This window comes from Ziziphus jujuba, chromosome 3, assembly GCF_031755915.1.
Source record: "Ziziphus jujuba cultivar Dongzao chromosome 3, ASM3175591v1".
In the NCBI taxonomy this organism is placed as follows: Eukaryota; Viridiplantae; Streptophyta; class Magnoliopsida; order Rosales; family Rhamnaceae; genus Ziziphus; species Ziziphus jujuba.
This window is the reverse complement of record NC_083381.1, coordinates 375,791-394,312: the sequence shown is the minus strand read 5'-3', so window position 1 is coordinate 394,312 and position 18,522 is coordinate 375,791. Positions and strand designations below refer to the sequence as shown.

General features: G+C 33.0%; 1 protein-coding gene across 14 annotated transcripts; it reads left to right on the top strand.

The window, feature by feature from the left end:
• The first annotated feature begins 6,303 nt into the window (after window positions 1–6,303).
• LOC107405825 (pentatricopeptide repeat-containing protein At5g11310, mitochondrial) lies at window positions 6,304–15,223 on the top strand. Of its 14 annotated transcripts, none has more exons than XM_060815767.1 (7): window positions 6,314–6,453; window positions 7,078–7,142; window positions 7,230–7,337; window positions 8,211–8,988; window positions 9,418–11,248; window positions 13,677–13,727; window positions 14,890–15,223. In XM_060815767.1, the coding sequence occupies exons 4-5, from the start codon at window positions 8,355–8,357 to the stop codon at window positions 10,635–10,637; spliced, it is 1,854 nt and encodes a 617-aa protein (XP_060671750.1). In that variant the 5' UTR covers window positions 6,314–6,453; window positions 7,078–7,142; window positions 7,230–7,337; window positions 8,211–8,354; the 3' UTR covers window positions 10,638–11,248; window positions 13,677–13,727; window positions 14,890–15,223. The 14 variants fall into 14 exon arrangements, with proteins under 14 accessions (XP_060671756.1, XP_060671755.1, XP_060671750.1 ...); XM_060815774.1 differs by having other exon boundaries at window positions 7,224–7,337; XM_060815771.1 differs by having other exon boundaries at window positions 6,338–6,532.
• Window positions 15,224–18,522: the final 3,299 nt, after the last annotated feature.

Below are 18,522 nucleotides of genomic sequence, written 5' to 3'. Positions count from 1 at the left end.
ATAGAATATAATAAGTCAAGCATCCGACAATTTTAATTTAAAGGAAATTAATTTATTGAATAATTAAGTAAAGAGAAAATTAAACCAATTTAAGATCCCCAACCAAATAAATACCAGAACAGTAATAATTATATTTCTAGTTCCAATACAGCTTTAAAACATTTTATTTTTAAAACACTGTCCTGAAAATCATTTGATGCACCCACTATATACCAGTGGCGCCAACAGTACCCAGCGTCCCAAGGTACCGCCAGACAGGAGGTTATAGAGAGAAACCGGCATACGGTCGCGTGGCGTCCCACTGCGCCGCTGCTAACCAGGTGTCCCGGCCATGGGGGGTGGCCTACCCTCATCCGATGGCAACCACAGGACAACCTTATAATATCAACCGCGCGCTACTCACACCCACCTGCGCGCTAATCACAACCGCGCGCTACTCACACCCACCTGCGCGCTAATCACAACCGCGTGCACACTAACCATATCACATAAAATCAGAACACCAGTACGTGCACGGTGCATCCAAAAATCATAAAATCCACATATTTAAATTATATAACAAATTTCACATTTTGCATAAACACAGCGGGCATAGTCCATCCGCTTGAACCGGGAAATTCTCCACAATTTCTTTATAGTCAATACCATAAATTTCATGATTTTCAAATCCACCAACTCCCAAATCCATCAATTCAAATATCTACATTTTCCCAATAGCATAAATAATTCTCGAAATGTCATAATCAAATCTCATAATATTCCATGGGCATATTTTATAAAAATTGAAATCACCAACATAACCAAATATTTTCCTTGAAATATTTGAAAATCAAATCATGCCCAATTTAATGTTAAAACCACAAGAAATTTCAAAATTCTCAAACCATAAAATAATTTCACATGGCATAAATTTGTAAAATGCACCTTTTCTTAAATCCAATAAATTCACCAATAAATCCACAATAAATCACATAAATATTTGGCACATGGAAATTAAATTCCAAATATTTAAACCACACATAATATATTTACCAATTAAATTCCCAAATTTAATTTGAAGGTGGGTCACTCACCTGGAGCACGCAATTAAACCACGATCCACTACGGGATCAATTCTACGACTCACCGGTGCTCCTAGAACAAAATTCACGGATAGTCAAATAAATTAATATTTTATTCGGATAAATAATACCCGGTATCCGGGGGGTCAAACACAAACTTTAACCAAAATAGGGGAATGATGTACCGAATCGAAGCTCATGGGATGAGGATCACAAATCCGATCTCCATCGAACCCAATTCCGCCGGAGGTGGCCGGAATTTGGTCGGGAAGCTTCGGCCGGTTTTGATCTTGAGGGATCTTTCAAACGGTGGGGATTTTGGGCAATCTAACCCCGGAAATAGACTCAGAGGGGTCGAAAATGGTGGGATAGGGGTATAGGTCGGGCTGGGTTGGTCGGAAATGGCGAGAATCGCCGGAAAAATTTCACCTCGCCGCCGTGACTTAGCCGGCCCGATCTGGGCGCGTCCGGCGGCGGCTGGCCGGTAAATTTGGTGGCCGAGGTCACGAGGTGGTGGGCTTGGATGGTGGCCGGCGCGTGTACTGTATGGGTGGCCGGAAAAAGAAAACACGGGAGAGAGAGACGGCCGGTGGGAGAGAAAAAAAAAAACTACTGTGCGTGTTTTGGTTGAGCTCGGAGAAGAAGAAGGAAAAAAGGAAAAAAGAAAAGAAAAAGAAAAAAAAAGAAAGAAATGGTGTTTTCCCACGTGGGGAAAAGAAAAGAAAAAGAAAAAGAAAAAGAAAAAGAAAAGGGAAAATAAAACAAATAAATTCAATTTAATTAAATAAAAATATTATTATTTAAAATAATAATAAAAATAATTTGATTTTACACATGGTTGACATGTGGCTTCTCAACATGGTGACACATGGCCACCTTCATTGAGTCACACGTGGCACATCGTTATACGTGTAAAAAATAATATTAAAATAATACAGTATTTGAAAAACTTTACAGGTCCATAACTTTTAAACCACATGTCCAAATCGGACATGCCACTAGTCTACGGACTCGTATCGACGAACACTTCACAATCATGCATGAGTCAACGCTCAACCTTGCATGAATAAAAAGTCAACTCCGGCACCCCTTGGACAGTTTGGACCTCAACTTGTTTTGCTCATAACTTTCAAACCGTAGCTCCGATTTCGACGTGCTACTAGTCTACGAACTCGTGCCAACGTGTACTTTGTAACGGTACCTCAGTCAACCTAGAATTCCAACCGGATCAAAAAGTCAACTTTTGACCCCTGGTCAACGGTCAACAGTCAACCTCGGTCAACGTGCAAAAATTCCGACATGGTTCGGGACGGGGTGTTACAAATAGACCTTGAATTTGGTTTAGGAAGGTCAAAATAAGGAGGAAGGGTCAGTGGACACGTTAGAACCTCGTCGGAACTAAGGATTTTGGTGAACCGCCCCCGTCACTGATAAAATTGCCGATCCCAGTGCATCCAGCGGCCATCGGCAATGAAATTTAGTGGTAAAGTAGATCGGACGGTGAGCTTCATGGTGGTGCGGGCGATATAAAAAATGGGTGGTCAGATTGAGAGAAATCGACCGATAAATTAGGTAGCATCGCCTTCGGAAATCTAGCCAATCCCGATGCATTGCCGACCTATCGGCTATGAAATTTGGCCGACCAACTGGTCTCGAGGTAGCCAACTTGGTGGTCCACTGCGTGCACACCCGCGGTGGCCAAAGCACAGCAAACCAGCAATGGCCAATTCTCTCTCTTCTCTCCTCTTTCTCTCACCTCTCTCTACTCTTTCCCTCTCCTCTCTAACACTTCTCTCAACCAATCAAAAACCACTCGTGAGTACGACTGTCGCTCATAGGATTGGCTAGATTTTTTATACACAGTGTCTCCACACGCACAGATTGGTATACGATAACTTTTTAACCTAATGTCCAATATTAAGTGTGCCAATTCACGACGGATTGAGAGAATCGAAGAGTTGAATCCCGAAAGCTTTCCGGCAAGATTCTGGCCACCACCAGTCCGATCTCCAGGAAGTAAGACCGGATTTGTAATCCTCGTCGCTCAAGCTTCGATTCGGTATATTATTTGACAATTTTGGATAACGTTTGTGTTTGACCCCTCGGGTACCGGGTATTATTTACCCGAATAAAATATTAATTTATTTGACTGTGTGTGAATTGTGTTCTAGGAGCACGGGTGAGTCATGGAATTGATCCCGTGGTGGATCTTGAATTAATTGCGTGCTCCAGGTGAGTGACCCACCTTTAAAAATATTTTTGGGGTAATTAATTATATTTATGTCGTGTTAATTTGATATCTGGAATTTATGCTCATGTGGTGTATTTTAAATATAATCAGGAAAAAAATATTATTTTATATATACTTACCCATTGGTGCTAAATGGAATTTTTGGGTTATTAAGAAATTCCCGATTATTATTTTATTGTGATTAAATGGTATTCATTACACATGAGCAAGTATTTTCAGTAATTAATTGTGTCTGGATTTTATATTATTTTTGGGCATAATTGGTTTGAATATTTTAAGAAAATTATTTGTTTAAATTGGTGGTTTAATTTTATAATTATGCCCGTGGTATATTATTTGTTGAATCTCGTGTTACGAGAAAAATTATTGTTTTATCGTTATCGATGTTTTCGTACCGGGTTTGTTAAAGGAAAATATGTGGGATGGTGGAACTGAAATTTGGTATATTTTCCACGGTAATTTTGGAAAAACGGTACGGTTAAAATTAATTTAATAATTATTTTAGACGCACTCATACAGTATTGGTGTTCTGCTGTATGTATATGTGGTTTAGCGCGCAAGTATTATGTCTCCCGTGAGTTGCCATTGGACCGACGGTAGGCAAGTTTTATATATTGCTCATCAGCTGCCCCCCTCCTTGGCCGGGATGACGGTTTCAGCAGCGGTACTGTCGGGACGCCGAAGTGCCATTTGCGAGTTTCTCTCTTTAATCTCCCTGCCAGTTAGTGCTCGGGATGCTGGGTATCGGAGGACATCACTGGTATATGGTGTGGTGCGTCAAGTACAAATTTTTCGGATAGAAATTTCATACCCCAAGAGTACAAAAATTATTTATTATAATTTATTACATTTTATTTATACTTGGGGTATTTATTTATTTAATTATTGTTTATTAAATTAATTGATCCCTTGGTTTTCGGGAAGTATGAATATTAGGTTTTATGAAAATGTTTCAAAAGGGGAACATTTTCAACGGAGTGAATAGTGAGGGTTTTGAGAGAAAATATTACTTCAATTGTTTATTATTTATTTATCTATTTAATTGCTGGTATTAATTAAATCCCTTTATTTGTTATATTAATAATATTAAAGGTGTTCAGTAGATAGGGTCACTCACTGAGATGATTAGCATCTCATGTTTTTAAATTCCGTTCCCCTATATCCAGGTTGGGAGACGTTGATCGTCCGGGGCGAGCTCAATGTCTCAGTTCGTTGCCGAAAATCCAAGAAGTATTTCTTCCCTTTTTCCTCTTCATCTTGTATTGTTTCCGTATCTGTCATTGTATTAATTCCACATTTATTGTATAATGCTCTGTATACTGTATTGGACGTGTAGTTATTATATAAGCACCGGGTTGCTGTTATTCTTTGAAGTGCTGTAAATTTGTGGAATCAATTTGTAGTATTGTGGGAGGAATAAGGGGATGCTTTTAGAAGTGTGTTTTCAGTGCAGGAAATTTTTGGTAAGTCCTATCCTTAGGGGAGGTGCTGCCGGATTTTCCGTTAGAAGGTTCGGTGGTATTTCCCTGAGATCAGGACTTGTCTAGGGTTCCGGTAAGAAATTCTGAACGGGTCCTGACAATAGATCTTTATAGGCTTGTAATGAATAGAATAAAGGGAAAAAAGCTCAATAAAATAAAAAGAAAAGCAAATAAATTGAGAAAAAAATTTTGCATTAAAGATCAATGAAATGTGCTTAAATAATAAATACACCCTCACAAAGATAAATCACTCAAAACAAAAACATCATTCTAAAATTAACTTATAACCCCCCCCCCCCCCCCCCCCCCCCCCCCCAGCGCCCGCCAAAAAATAAATAAATAAATAAAAAGTTATCCACTAAGTCTCCAAACCAAACATCACTTTCTCGACACTTGTTGAAAACATTCCACCATATCATATATGCTTGAATAAATATAAAGAAATGCCCAAAAAACTTATTAGAAAAATATAATTTTCTTTTTCTAACACATTTTTATCTTTTTTTTATTTTTTAAAGAAATGTACACTCCTAAAATTATTTCTTATTAACATCTTTTCTTTAAAAAGGATGAATTCACTTCTTCTTTTCCTTTTTATAAAGCAAAATAATGAAATTTTTGCTTCATTTTTTTTTTTTTATTCTTGTAAAATGTTTTAAAACAAAGTTTTTGGAATTTATAAGCAACACATGAATGTGATCAATCAAATATTACTAATGCTCAAATTTTTAAACATTGTGTTCAATTATGTCCACAAATATTTAAATTAATTATTTTAGATTATATTCTATTTTTTAAAAAAAATATATGTACAATGATAAATAAATTAATTTTGTTTTGGTATGTCCTTTTCTAGTTTTTTAATCCCTTGCGAAACAAATTTAATTCTTTCTATTATTTTGTGAAAATGTTCACTAAATTTGTATAAAGATTTTTTTAAATTTTTCTTCTTTAAAACTTTTTTTATTTAAATTTCCCATTGCACCATATTTAAAATTTATAAAGTAGTTTTTTTTTTTTTGAGGGAAATTTATAAAGTAGTTAGTTTGGAACAAAAAGATCTATACAATATAAATAAAATTTGTACAAATATTATTTATTTTTTTAATAATTTATTTATTTATTGCAATAAATATTTCTTTTTTTCTTTTTCTAATATTTAAATAGATATTTTAAATAAAATTTAGTAACTAATGAAATCTTATTTAAGTCCCTGTAAATTTATCATTGCTACCTGACTGACATGCACCTACCGTTATCATTCACAAAATGGATGGAAAACAAGACTAATGTTTCATTTTGCAATGCATTTGAGGATGAGATTTAATATATATATATATATATATTAAATCCGAAAAGAAAAAAGAAAAAAGGAAAAGAGAGAGTATATTTTAACAACTATAACATTGATATTTATTACTCAACTATTAAGGAAACTAACACTTTTAAAACTTTTTTTTTTTGTTTTTTGGGGGGGGGGAAGATGAAGTGGGGGGTTTCTAGTGTTTTGGTCTGCCCTTTATTTAATATTTTACCCTTTTGCCCTTTCATTTCTTTTCATTTTGGACGAGCCGGCTTACTTTGAAGAGAGGGAGTGAAGTGTGAGCGGACGTCCCCTTCTTCAGTTCGCCATTTTCATTAATCCAGCTCCACCCGATAAGTATATTTTCACTTTCTTTCGTCTCGCTTCTACTCTTTCACGTCAATTACTTCTCTGGCAATGGTTGCATTTCTTGTTTGTATGTTTTTTTTTTTTTTTCATTTTCTTTTAGTTTATTCACTATCTTCCTCTTTTCTCCTAAGAATTTGAATCTGTGTTGTGAATGTTAGGGCTTCTTATTCATACTTAGATTGTAAATCCGATTTCCAATTATTATACCAATCAAATTTAACCCATCGTTACTTTATTTATTTATTTTTTTCTAGTGAATTTCGATTTCTTATGTCTTTTCAGTTTTAGTTTTCGTTTATCTTCTCTTATTAGCTTTTCATCTTTGTGTTTAAAGAATTTTTCATTCATAAGATAGTTGAAGTTTTCAAGTGCCGGTTTTAGCTTGAATTTGAATTTCTTTTGTTTTTTTGTGGCCGTTTACGTTCTCTTATTAGTAATTATCCTTCGTTGCAAGAGTTTAGCCATTGTGTCATGAATGTCTTTTGTAATGATGTGATATAGGCATCAATTATCTATGAAAAATATTTTATAATATTTTTGAGATATTCAACCTACTTTTACATTGTTTTTGTATGGCACTAATCGATTTCTCTGTAATTCAATTACATATAGATGTACATTGGGCATCGTTTCATGTTAGTATTCACTCATTAATTCTCTGGAGATCATTGTATGGGGTAAGATTATGTTAAAGATGATGCCCCGTAATTCAAATCTCACTAGCATATGTTTACTTTGTAATATCGATCCTTTATAAGGTGCAGCTAGCTAGCCAACCTATTTTTATTCGGAGAGGCCAATCCTCAGCCTAGAAAGCACAAGTTGCGTGGGGCAAAAACAGATTTTAATGATGAGCAAGCTAGCATACACGGGTATAATTGGATTGCTGTTCTTTATTTTCTCTTTCCTTTCAGCAAGTGTCAAGAAAGAATCGTCATACTATCTTGTTCTCATATATGATAGGTTGCTTTTACAATCTTTCTTAATTTTGGTGCACACTTTCTTCTTTTATCTTAAACCCCTGCCCTGGGAAAAGAAGGTTCTTTTTTGGGGGTGGGCCATTTTGTTCTCTATCGAACCAGTCATCCATTATGTGGATTTATGCTGGCACTTTGCTGTTTTATTTTGACACTGTTACTGTTGCACTTTCTTTTCTATAAACAGCGCAAGGAAATTAGGAAGTTTTTTGCATCTTCTTCTAGCCTTGTGCAAGCCTCACTTACTTGGTTTCATATCCAACTATAAGATGATTTTCTTAACAAAATATCTCCTTTTGAGTTTTGTTTCTGAATTTTGGATGTATTTGAAAGAAGAAACCATTTATCATCAGTAAAGCTAGAAGTTGTATTCTTTCTCTCCGCTCTAACTCTCCCCTCTCCCCTCTCCTCTCTTTACTGTTCTGAAGAATTTGAGTTACTCACTTCCATTGAACACAAAAAGAACCATGCTCAATTTGAGTGATATAACCTTGCTGTTTTTCTAAATCATGTTTTCCAGTTTCATTTTGTTTGCTTGTTGACTTGAGTTTTACTTTACCTGGTGTGACAATTTTGTCTTCCCTTTTTGTCAGTTTGAAGATACATTTATGGTTTTGCACTTTTAGTTGCATATTAAATGATTTGGTTATGCTAATCTAGAATTGTATATTTGTTGTGAGCTTATGCTATTTATGTTTAATTTTTTATTTCTTTGTTGGAAGTACCTTTTTTATTTTTTTTAATTATTTTTTATTATTGATACTTTAGTATGCTTTTTTGGTGAACGAAATGAAGGGAAGGCAAACCACTAAAGATAGAGGAAGTAAAAAGTTGTGAGGGACGAGCACCATGACAACCACCAGTACATCATGATTACTAATATATATATATATATATAATTTAAATCTATCTATGTATAAAACACAGCCTTCAATTCCTTTGTTCCTCAAAGTTTGCTCTCTCTTTCAAACCCGCTATTTTCCACCTCAAATCCTCCAACTCCTCAACTCAAACCCTAAGCCAATTTTTCAATTTCCTACCTTACGATTCTTATCAGCTTCTTCCAATCAGTCATGGCTTTCAGTACCTGGTAAACCTGTCATCAATTGGCCTCACCAGCCCTTCACTCCCCCACACCCAGAAACCACCTCGATCCCTAAACCTGACCCGATCCCCAGCTTCTCATACAATGAATTCTCCATCATTGGTGACTTGCTCAGAGACCCCAGCATATCCCCTGGTTCGTCATTCCATAGTGTGTTGGACCAGACTGGAATCGAGCCGGGTCCGGATATGTTACAAGCTGTGTTCGACCACTTTGATTCTTCTCCCAAGTTGCTGCATTCACTCTTTCTTTGGGCTAAAAGGAAACCTAGGTTTCAACCCACTGAGTTGCTCCTCAGCTCCATGATCAATGTCCTTGCTAAATCAAGGGAGTTTGACTCTGCATGGTCTCTAATTCTCGAACATGTCAATAAAGATGAGGAACCCAACTTGGTTTCTGGAGATGCATTTGTGATAATGATCAGGCGATATGCTCGTGCAGGTATATATCGATTGTGATTCTTAAGTATATTTTTCTTAGAGCTAATATTTTGATGTTGTGTAATATATTTTATTGTTTCATTTGAATAGATTTGTATGTAATTTGTGTTTAATTTAAACTCTTTAGTTTGAATATAACTCGACATGCAGATACTTGGGATGTACAGAAATATCGGTCCTGTTTGTTGGTTCAAAGTGAACATTTGAAACTGATGGTATACCAAATGCTATACCAAGTGCTAGAATAGTTGAATATGCTTGTATTTTAATTAGAGTTTCCATTTTTTGTGATTTCCGAATTAGGAGGATTGAATTGGCTTTCATTCCTATTGATGAAACTATGTACATGGTTGTCAAACTGGTTTTTATTTTTTTTTACTTTTTTTATTTTAAAAAATTTATAAATCTTTGATGGTACTTTTGAATGCAGGTATGCCCCAATCTGCAATTCGAACATTTGAATTTGCAAGTGGTTTAACTTCAATTCTCAGTCCCACTTCAGAAATGAGTTTACTAGAGATTTTGTTGGATTCCCTATGCAAGGAAGGCCATATTAGGGTAGCTTCAGAGTACTTAAATAGGAAAAGGGGGTTGGACTCAAACTGGATACCATCAGCGCGGGTCTATAATATACTGTTGAATGGCTGGTTTCGATCAAGGAAGCTCAAACAGGCAGAGCGGTTATGGATTGAGATGAAGAGGGAGAATGTGAGACCTTCAGTTGTAACATATGGTACCCTTGTGGAAGGTTATTGTCGGATGCATCGTGTTGAACGGGCTATTGAATTGGTGAATGAGATGAGAATGGAAGGAATTAAGCCTAATGAAATTGTATACAATCCAATAATTGATGCACTGGGGGAAGCAGGGAGGTTCAAGGAGGCAATGGGAATGATGGAGCGCTTTTTGGTTCTAGAATCAGGTCCTACTGTCTCAACATACAATTCTTTGGTGAAGGGCTATTGTAAGGCTGGAAATCTTGAAGGTGCTAGTAAGATCCTTAAGATGATGATAAGTAGGGGTTTTTTCCCAACTGCAACAACATATAACTACTTCTTTAGGTACTTTTCAAAGTTTGGGAAAATTGAGGAGGGAATGAACCTTTATACTAAGATGATTGAATCTGGGTATACTCCAGATCGGCTTACATACCATCTTTTGTTGAAGATGTTGTGTGAGGAGGAGAGACTTGACTTGGCAATTCAAGTTGGCAAAGAAATGAGATCCAGAGGATGTGATATGGACTTAGCGACAAGCACAATGTTGATCCATTTGCTTTGCAATATGCATGCACTGGAACAGGCTTATGCAGAGTTTCAGGATATGATAAGACGGGGTATAGTTCCTCAGTATCTTACTTTCAAGAGATTGCATCATGAATTAAAGAAAAGAGGAATGACTGAAATGGTTCGTAAACTATCTGATATGATGTCTTCTGTTCCTCATTCTACGAGGCTGCCAAACACATACCTTGGAGATGGAGATGTATCTCATGCTAGGAGAACCTCTATACTGCGGAAAGCTGAAGCAATGGCTGTTATGTTAAAAAATTGTAAAGATCCAAGGGAACTTGTGAAGTATAGAAGGCCATCTGAAAATGCTGTATCAATTGCAAACCAGTTGATAGGTGATATTAAGAAAAAAAGCTAGCACATGATTTATTTTTTCTTTTTTTCTTTTTTGGAATGTGAGGTTTAGTCAGCAAAAAAGTTTTGACTACTATATGCTACTGCCAGCATTGGGTTAAGGACTCAAGATGCATGTGCAAAGAGATAAGTTGATATCCATATGGACATCCTATTGAAAAGCTAGTTTAAAGGGCTTCTTTCTTCCTTAAGAGTTAGATTGTTAAATGTCAGAGGAGATTTTCAGTTTTGTTATATCCAACAACCTGCTGGAAGACGTCTCAAAGGCAGTCAAGAGGTCCAAAAGGAGGTGAATCGGCATGTGAAAATCAGTTACAGATTTACAAGGTGGAGAATCTATGGAATGCAAGTTGGATTTTGAGCTAAATGAATAATTTGTGAGACTATGCTTGGAGTCTAAAACTAGGACTGGGCTTGGAAGGGCTGTTTTTTTTTTTGTGGGTGGGGGGGAAGGAATTTCCTTCTGCTAATTTTTCACAAGGTGTATTGTGTACAAGGTTATTGCAAATGCTGGTATTTTTGAGTCTTGATTTCTGCATAATCAGATGATGTGGCTAATGTTCTTGATAGATGTGCAGCAACCAGCCCTTGAAAGGTGCATTAGTGAGATAAGAGGTATATTACAATTTTAACTGTTACTCCAGAATTTGTTTTATTATGTATGGTGTATCATGTTTGTATGTGTGTCTATGGTTCATATTTGCATAATATAGATGCATGTAAGTATATACATTTATATAATGTATTCTCATTTCTTCTCTCTTTCTGTCAAAATTTTTTGGGCCTGAATTGTTACCCTTTTCATTCAATATCTTGTGTGCATTATGTTCTTAAAGACTGTTAACATTAAAATTAAATAGATCTTGTTATTTAAGAGCTCATTTGGTTACTTATGTTCTTGGTTTTCTGTTTTCTGCTTTTTATTAATGCTTTTGTCTTAGTTGTGTAGAGTTGGTGTTTTCTTTGAGAGATTGTTTGCCAATAACCTAGTTACAAGCAGAGAGAAAACCAGAAACTCAAGATTGAAATGTTCAAACTGTTTATGAAATTTGGTTCATTTTGATAAGCAGTTTTTTTACCGCTACAGAGAATTATTATACTAGTCATTTGACATTAAGTATGCTTAATTCTTTAGGCTATAATTGTAAGTTAGTGTTTGAGGAGGAAAAAGTTAAAAAAAATGGAGTTAATTTGGATTCTGTTGTCTGGTTCTAAAAAAATGTCAAGGAAAAAAGTACAGGGACAATGCAAAAGAAAAATGCAAGGTAATAGGAATTTTAACTGTCCTTTATATTGCTGAGGAAAACTCAAATTCCAACTGGAAAATAAATCAGGCGATACTCTCATCCTCTCCCCAGCCATCTTACACTTTCAAAACTCCTTTGTTCTATTGCACATTGCATGTTTCCTTTTGTTGTCCATTTCCTTCCTTTGGTTTTTCCATGGTCCTCCATGGTTCCATGTTCTGGACAGATTTTTGTCCATTATCAAACTCAAAACACATTAATCAATCAGACATGTAAAACACTGCAAAATCGAGCATTTCTGTAAGACCCAAACAATCCGATCATAGTTTTGACCCCATCATAGTGTCGACCTTGATCATGTTGAGCCTCCAATTGGTTTACCCATTGCATTTTTAGAACTCTATCTTGCTAGATTTGAGGGTGAAGCTTTTTTAATTTATTTTTCCTTTTGTTTAAGTGTACATTATTTTATTTTTTTTATTGATATAATATATATATATATATATTTATATGTATATATATTGAGAGTTTTTTTTTTTTTTTTTTTTTTTTTTTTTTTTTTTTGGTGGAGGATTTCTTATCCTCACCTTTACCTTTTGTATTGATTTCCTTTCATACATTTTGTATTGATTTCCTATCTATGAAAGGTTGTCTCTTATCCCATCAAAAAAAAAAAAAAAAGGGGAAGAAAGAAAAGTAACATTAAGACAATATAAAAGACTTATAAACAGATCAACCACCTGTGACATCTTTGAATTAGACAATCAAGGGAAAAGGGTAATCTTTGAAATTTTTATTTGTAGAGGCCCACAAAGCTGCTAAGTACTTAACATTCCCAGTTTTTTTTTTTTTTTTTTTAAATATTATGTTAAGCACTTTTGTTTTCTTCCTGTTTCTCTCAAAAACCAAGCAAAAAATAATCATTTACTTAGGAATATGATTTTTTTTTTTTTTTTTTAAATATGCTTTCTTGTTTCCTTTGTTACCCAAACAAGATAAAACTTTTACCTTTTTTCCTTCACTTTTTTACCCTTCACACTTTTTTAAAACCAAACAGAGCCTTAATAAAAAAGGAAAACAGAAAAGCAAAAACATAAATGTATGCAAACAAGCGCCAACTTGTTTCTGTTTTTCTTTCTTACTCAAGGATTTTCTCTCTTATCTGACGTAAATGACAACTCTTTTACTTCTTTCAGGACTGCACTCATCTCTAGAATCATATATCTCTTACTTTTTCCTTTCTTTCTCTATATGTGTGTCACATGCCTTTCTTGTGGATACAGTAAATATATTCAATCTCTGTACCTGTATTTTTAGTCATCTTTCTTTCCACTGTTGTCACTTTATGATTGAAACTTTCTGCAAGACAAGGTTATGCTACCTTTTGATTCTTTTATTTTTGAACATTTTCTAAGATTTACAAAATGCATACATGTGTATGCATTTGCATGGTTGATGATTGAGAAAGTGGTGCTAAAGTTGAAACTTTATTGAGAAAATCACCTCAATAATGAGCTTTTTGCATTCTTCTGAATATAGACCTTCTGTTGGTTGTGGGTTGATTTACTTTTAAAAAAAATTAACTGTTTAGGAATTGTTTTAATTTGTAAACAAACATGTCAGACAACAGTTTATGTAATTTTCACATTCTGTATGCATTGTGACTTCAATTTTCTTAACTGTTTAGTATATCCTTCCTCCTTCTGTCTTCTTTTTCATTTCAAATTTGATTTCCATTCAAAGCATTTATTTTTCCTTTGATGATCATTGATTTCTGTTTCTCTTTTACACAACAGGTAGCTTTACAGTATAGCTATTTAGGACAAGGCAGTCTCTCTGGAATCCGGGTACTTATACATTCTTGCTTTATTATATATAGAACAACTGCCCATACTCCTATCATGGAATTATATTTTTTGGGTTTTTTCTACTTATAGAAGATGCTAATTGCTTGAGCGGACATTTGTATTCACCTTTTCTTTTTTTATTTCACTTTGCCATCAAGTAGCAACTAATGCATACTCAGTCTTCTTATCCAATCTTCATTCCTGTAAATAGGCAACCATGCCATACTGAAATCTTTTTCAGTCATTCTTTCATTGAGGATGAATTCAAATCTGTCCTTCTATTTGCTGTGTTGGGACAAAATAAAAAAATAAAAAAAAAAAAACGTGGAACGCTTCAGCCATCGTCTTATTACATGCCATTGGACTTTGAACTAGTTTTCTTTATGTTTAGATTATTATACAATATCCTCTTATTTATTTTTTTGGCGTAAAGATTAATATCTATGCTGCAGTCAATAGTTTCATGAATCATCAGCTCTGTATACTCGTGGTGTACATGATGTTGCATGGATAGGAGAAGGAATGTAGTTCAATGATAGACTTTGAAAAAACTATGGCCCACATGGGGTTATCTGTATTTGAGGGTGCAATAAGCAGCTACTTTATTTCTACTTATTTTTAGCCAGAAAAAAAAAGCTGCTTAATACTTTTAAATTTGTTCCTCATTTGAAGATTGATGGCTACTCGATATTCCTAATCTTTGTAGATAAATGGGGGATGTGTGCACTGAATAGTGTTAGATTAAGTATAAATAAGTTAAATCATGCAAATTTAACAGCTGAAGATGGTTTTCTTTCATAATTCCACCATGAGTTCCTTACGATGTCAGAATTGATAGATATATATATATATATTGTCTGAAACTTGGAATTTTAACTGTAATTTTTTTTTCTTTATTTGGTTTATATATATATATATATATATATACACATATATGTATATGTATATATAAAAACAAACCTATATTTGGCTTGCATACTTGCTTTATGGTGGGCGTCTCATGTCCCTCCATATCTGTTGAGATGTATAATTTCTGTTAATTTTTTTTTTTTTTTTTCTTAAACCATGTCCCACCGTAAGTTAAACATGCAAGTTTACCACAGCATAACTGTGTTAGTGGTTAGTGATGCATTGAATCTGACAGTCACTTTAATAATGACAGAGAACAATACTGCTGATGAAGAATAATGGGGAGATTCGTTGACGATATTGCTGGTAGGCACTGGCCTTTTGTGCATGGGACTAGTCTGTATTGGGCAAAATGCTGCTAGGATGTCTGGGGACTGACAAACTTTTATTACTATTTTTTAAAAAATGCTATTTCTTACTTCAAAATCTTTATAGGTTTTTTTATTATATTCCCTGATGTGGCTTCTTGGCTGTTGACGACATGTTAGGTGATGTAAAATTCTTAATATGTATAAAATATAAATTAATGAGAAAATTCTATGTATTACATTTTGTTATTAAACATTACTTGGTGATATTGCTCGGCAGTTTGAAGATTTGCATTGTCATTTTTTTTTAAAGCGCACTCTTATCATGGTCTATTTTTACATTAGTTGAATTAATGAAAAAATCTAGTTTTACAAGGATGCCTTGTGTTGTTATGGAATTGCAAATAGAAGTGATGTCATTCAATAGTTAGAATGTTGGACTGTAATCAGCATTTTTAATTCAAGTTAAGGTGTTTCCAATAGAGAAATTTCACAAGCTTACCTTGTAGGTGATAACTTTTGCATGTTTGCCCTTTTATTTTTATTATTATTATTTTTTTCTATTTTACACAGAAACTTCCATTGTAGTTTGAATTTTTTGCATACTTCACTTTCTTTACAATTTCTGTGTTAAATAAAATAAAATATAAAATTGGATAATTTTTTTTTTAAGTGGAAAAACATAATAAATTAAAGTAATAAAATTCTATATCCAACTTATAATATCTTTAAAAATTAAAATTTTGAGCCTATAGTTATTATTTTTATTAAATTGAAAATATATATTATACCTTAAATTATATTGTTGTTCCATATATAATCTTGGTTTAATTTCATATTTTTATATTTTATTATTTTAAAAAGGGAGAAATTGCAAAAATGTAAAATTTAAAGGGAAGTTTGTTAAATATGAAAATGCAGGTCCAAGTATGCCCAAAAAAAAGGATTTACTTGAAGGGAAGTTTGTTCAAAAAATGCAAATTGAAAGGTAAGTATGAAAAACTTGTAAATTTAAAGTGAAATCTGTGAAATTGTCCCTTTCAATAAATTGCAAAATATTAACCTCTCGTAGAGATATCCTGTAGCATCCGATTATAATATGGGATGTGATAAATCTAGTTATTCTGCAACTATTTTGTTTGGTGGTATTTCCCAATAGAAAAGACATGTGAATCGTTGATATGCTATTCTCTTTGAATATGCCTTTGACTTTGTATTTTTTAGTCTTTTCTAGCTTTTATGAGGTTCTCCAACATAAAAATTCAATCATCATAGAGTTTCTATGCTTTTCAAGTTCCATAAAATGAATTACTTGTGTTTATTTATTGATAGAATTAAAAAAAAAAAAAAAAGTTGAAAGGACGGTAGAAATTGATCTATTTTTATAATTATAAATGATGGATTCATTATATATATATATATATATATGTCCATAATTTAGTAGTTATCATTAAATTTCCAATCAAAACAATAATGGTATTTAAATTATTGTTCTTTTTGATCAAAATTCAAATTATTTGCCAACCTATCATATTAGTAGTATATAGGTCATGTTGCCACCCATATGTTATTAAAGTGCTTAATTTTTCTTCAGAGTCATCATTCATCACCATCTTCATGGATGTGTTACGGGTTTCTTTTGCTTGAGCATACTAATGCAACTTCTTCTAGCAAATGCGGTGCTGCCGTACTACAAGGTCCTTGATATACTCCATATCACCAACTTAATGGTGATCAATTACCACTGTGGTATACATTTTCTTTTTTTTTTTTCCTTCTTTTTTTGTTATTTTGAGCTGAAAAAATCCTAAGAAATCAGTCAACTCTCTATGTATCGACCCCCATTGATTTTTGTTTTTCTACAGAAAACATTATTTGTTTGGCATACATTCCATCATGGGCGAAACCATGTATAGGCTGGCACCCGCTGCCTGTTCCGATTCCTCAATTTTCTCTCTAAAAAGTATTTATTGTAAGTCTTAAAAGTTAATTGAAAATATATATTTGCCCCACCAATTATAAAATTTCAAATAATTTTTTATGTAATTTAATTCAAGCATTTATTGCATTTACCAATATAGGATGAATATAATTTATATCTTTCATATATAATAAACTCAATCAATAATTTCATATATATATATATATATATTGATAATAATAAAAAGTTATAGAGGAAGGTAAATAAATTTTGTATATATTTAAGTTTTATTTATTACGATTTGTTTGTTTTTTAATTAGAGTTTCAATTTATTAGTTTACTCATTTAGATATAAAATTTTGATTTAATTTAATTTACTTTTCTATTTGATAATAGATATCTTTATTGGTGTTGCTTAGTTAAATATATTCTTCATGATATATAGTTTCACATAATAATTAGTCTAAGAAATAATAAATGATTTTCTTCAACAATCATATGAAAATTTTCTTAAAATGGAACAAGTTTATCTACTATTAAATGTATAGTTTTATCCATTTTCTTTATGTCATATATTTTCTTGGTAATTTATAATTTTTTTTAGAGTTTCTTACTCTTTTTATCATATTAAAATGTTACTCATATAATAATAATTAACAAACCAAAAATTGTTACTCATTTAATATACGTTTCATAATTTGAATTATTATATATCATCTTGTATTTAAATATTATATATGGAAAAAAAATATATATATATATATATACAGAAATATATACTATACTTTATTATTTCACAAGATAAAAATTTCTGCATTAATGTGGCCTCCCAAACAAGGCTTCCTAGTTCCGCCCCTGCCTTCCGTGCTTTTCATTCCTTGTTTCATCTAAATTCATGATTTCACTGTTTACCGTTCTTTATCTAAATTTTTTTGAATGTCACTCCTTATTTGTGAATCTAGAGAGATCTTGGGTGATTTTCTTTTGGAATCACCTAAAATGTTCTAAAATCATAACTACTCATCATTAGTTCTTGAGATTTGTTACATGTTTTTATTGATTTTCCCAAATAAATCAAAGTCTTTCTTTTTTTATTGATTTTTTATGTTTTACTTGGGTTCACACTTGAAATATTTTGATTTGGGCTGAAAATATATATTTTTTTTTACAGAGTTTTTGAAAGTCAAAAATATCTTGAGTTGATTAAATTTGACTACTTTGACATATTGTTCGAATAACATGAGATGTTGTTTGAACATGTGCCACGTATCACAAAGGCACTAGTGGATTCATGGTGTTCACACAATGTGATATTCACTTGTCAATCAGACATTGGTGGACATATGTTGTTCGAATAAGGTTTGTATCTTGTTCGAACATTGTGCCACATGTCAATTTATGATTACTTGATTTGTTGTTGTTCGAACAACATATATATCTTGTTTGAACAACATTTGATATTTGAAAGTTGTTCATTTGATTTTTAACTATAGTTCAAAAAATCTCTTTATGTTGTTCGAACTACCTTTTTGTTTTTTTTGTTTTTTTATTTTTTTATTTTTATAATAAAATCTTGACTTGTCTTTAGCTTGATGAAGTGAGAAAGAGTTAAAAAATTTAAGAGCTATAGGAGACATTGTTAATAGATATTCATTGA

Coding starts and splice junctions, on each gene's coding strand:
- LOC107405825 (XM_060815773.1), top strand. CDS start 8,355: ATGTATAAAACACAGCCTTCAATTCCTTTGTTCCTCAAAGTTTGCTCT. Junction 8,989..9,417: donor CAGGCGATATGCTCGTGCAG/GTATATATCGAT, acceptor TTTTGAATGCAG/GTATGCCCCAATCTGCAATT.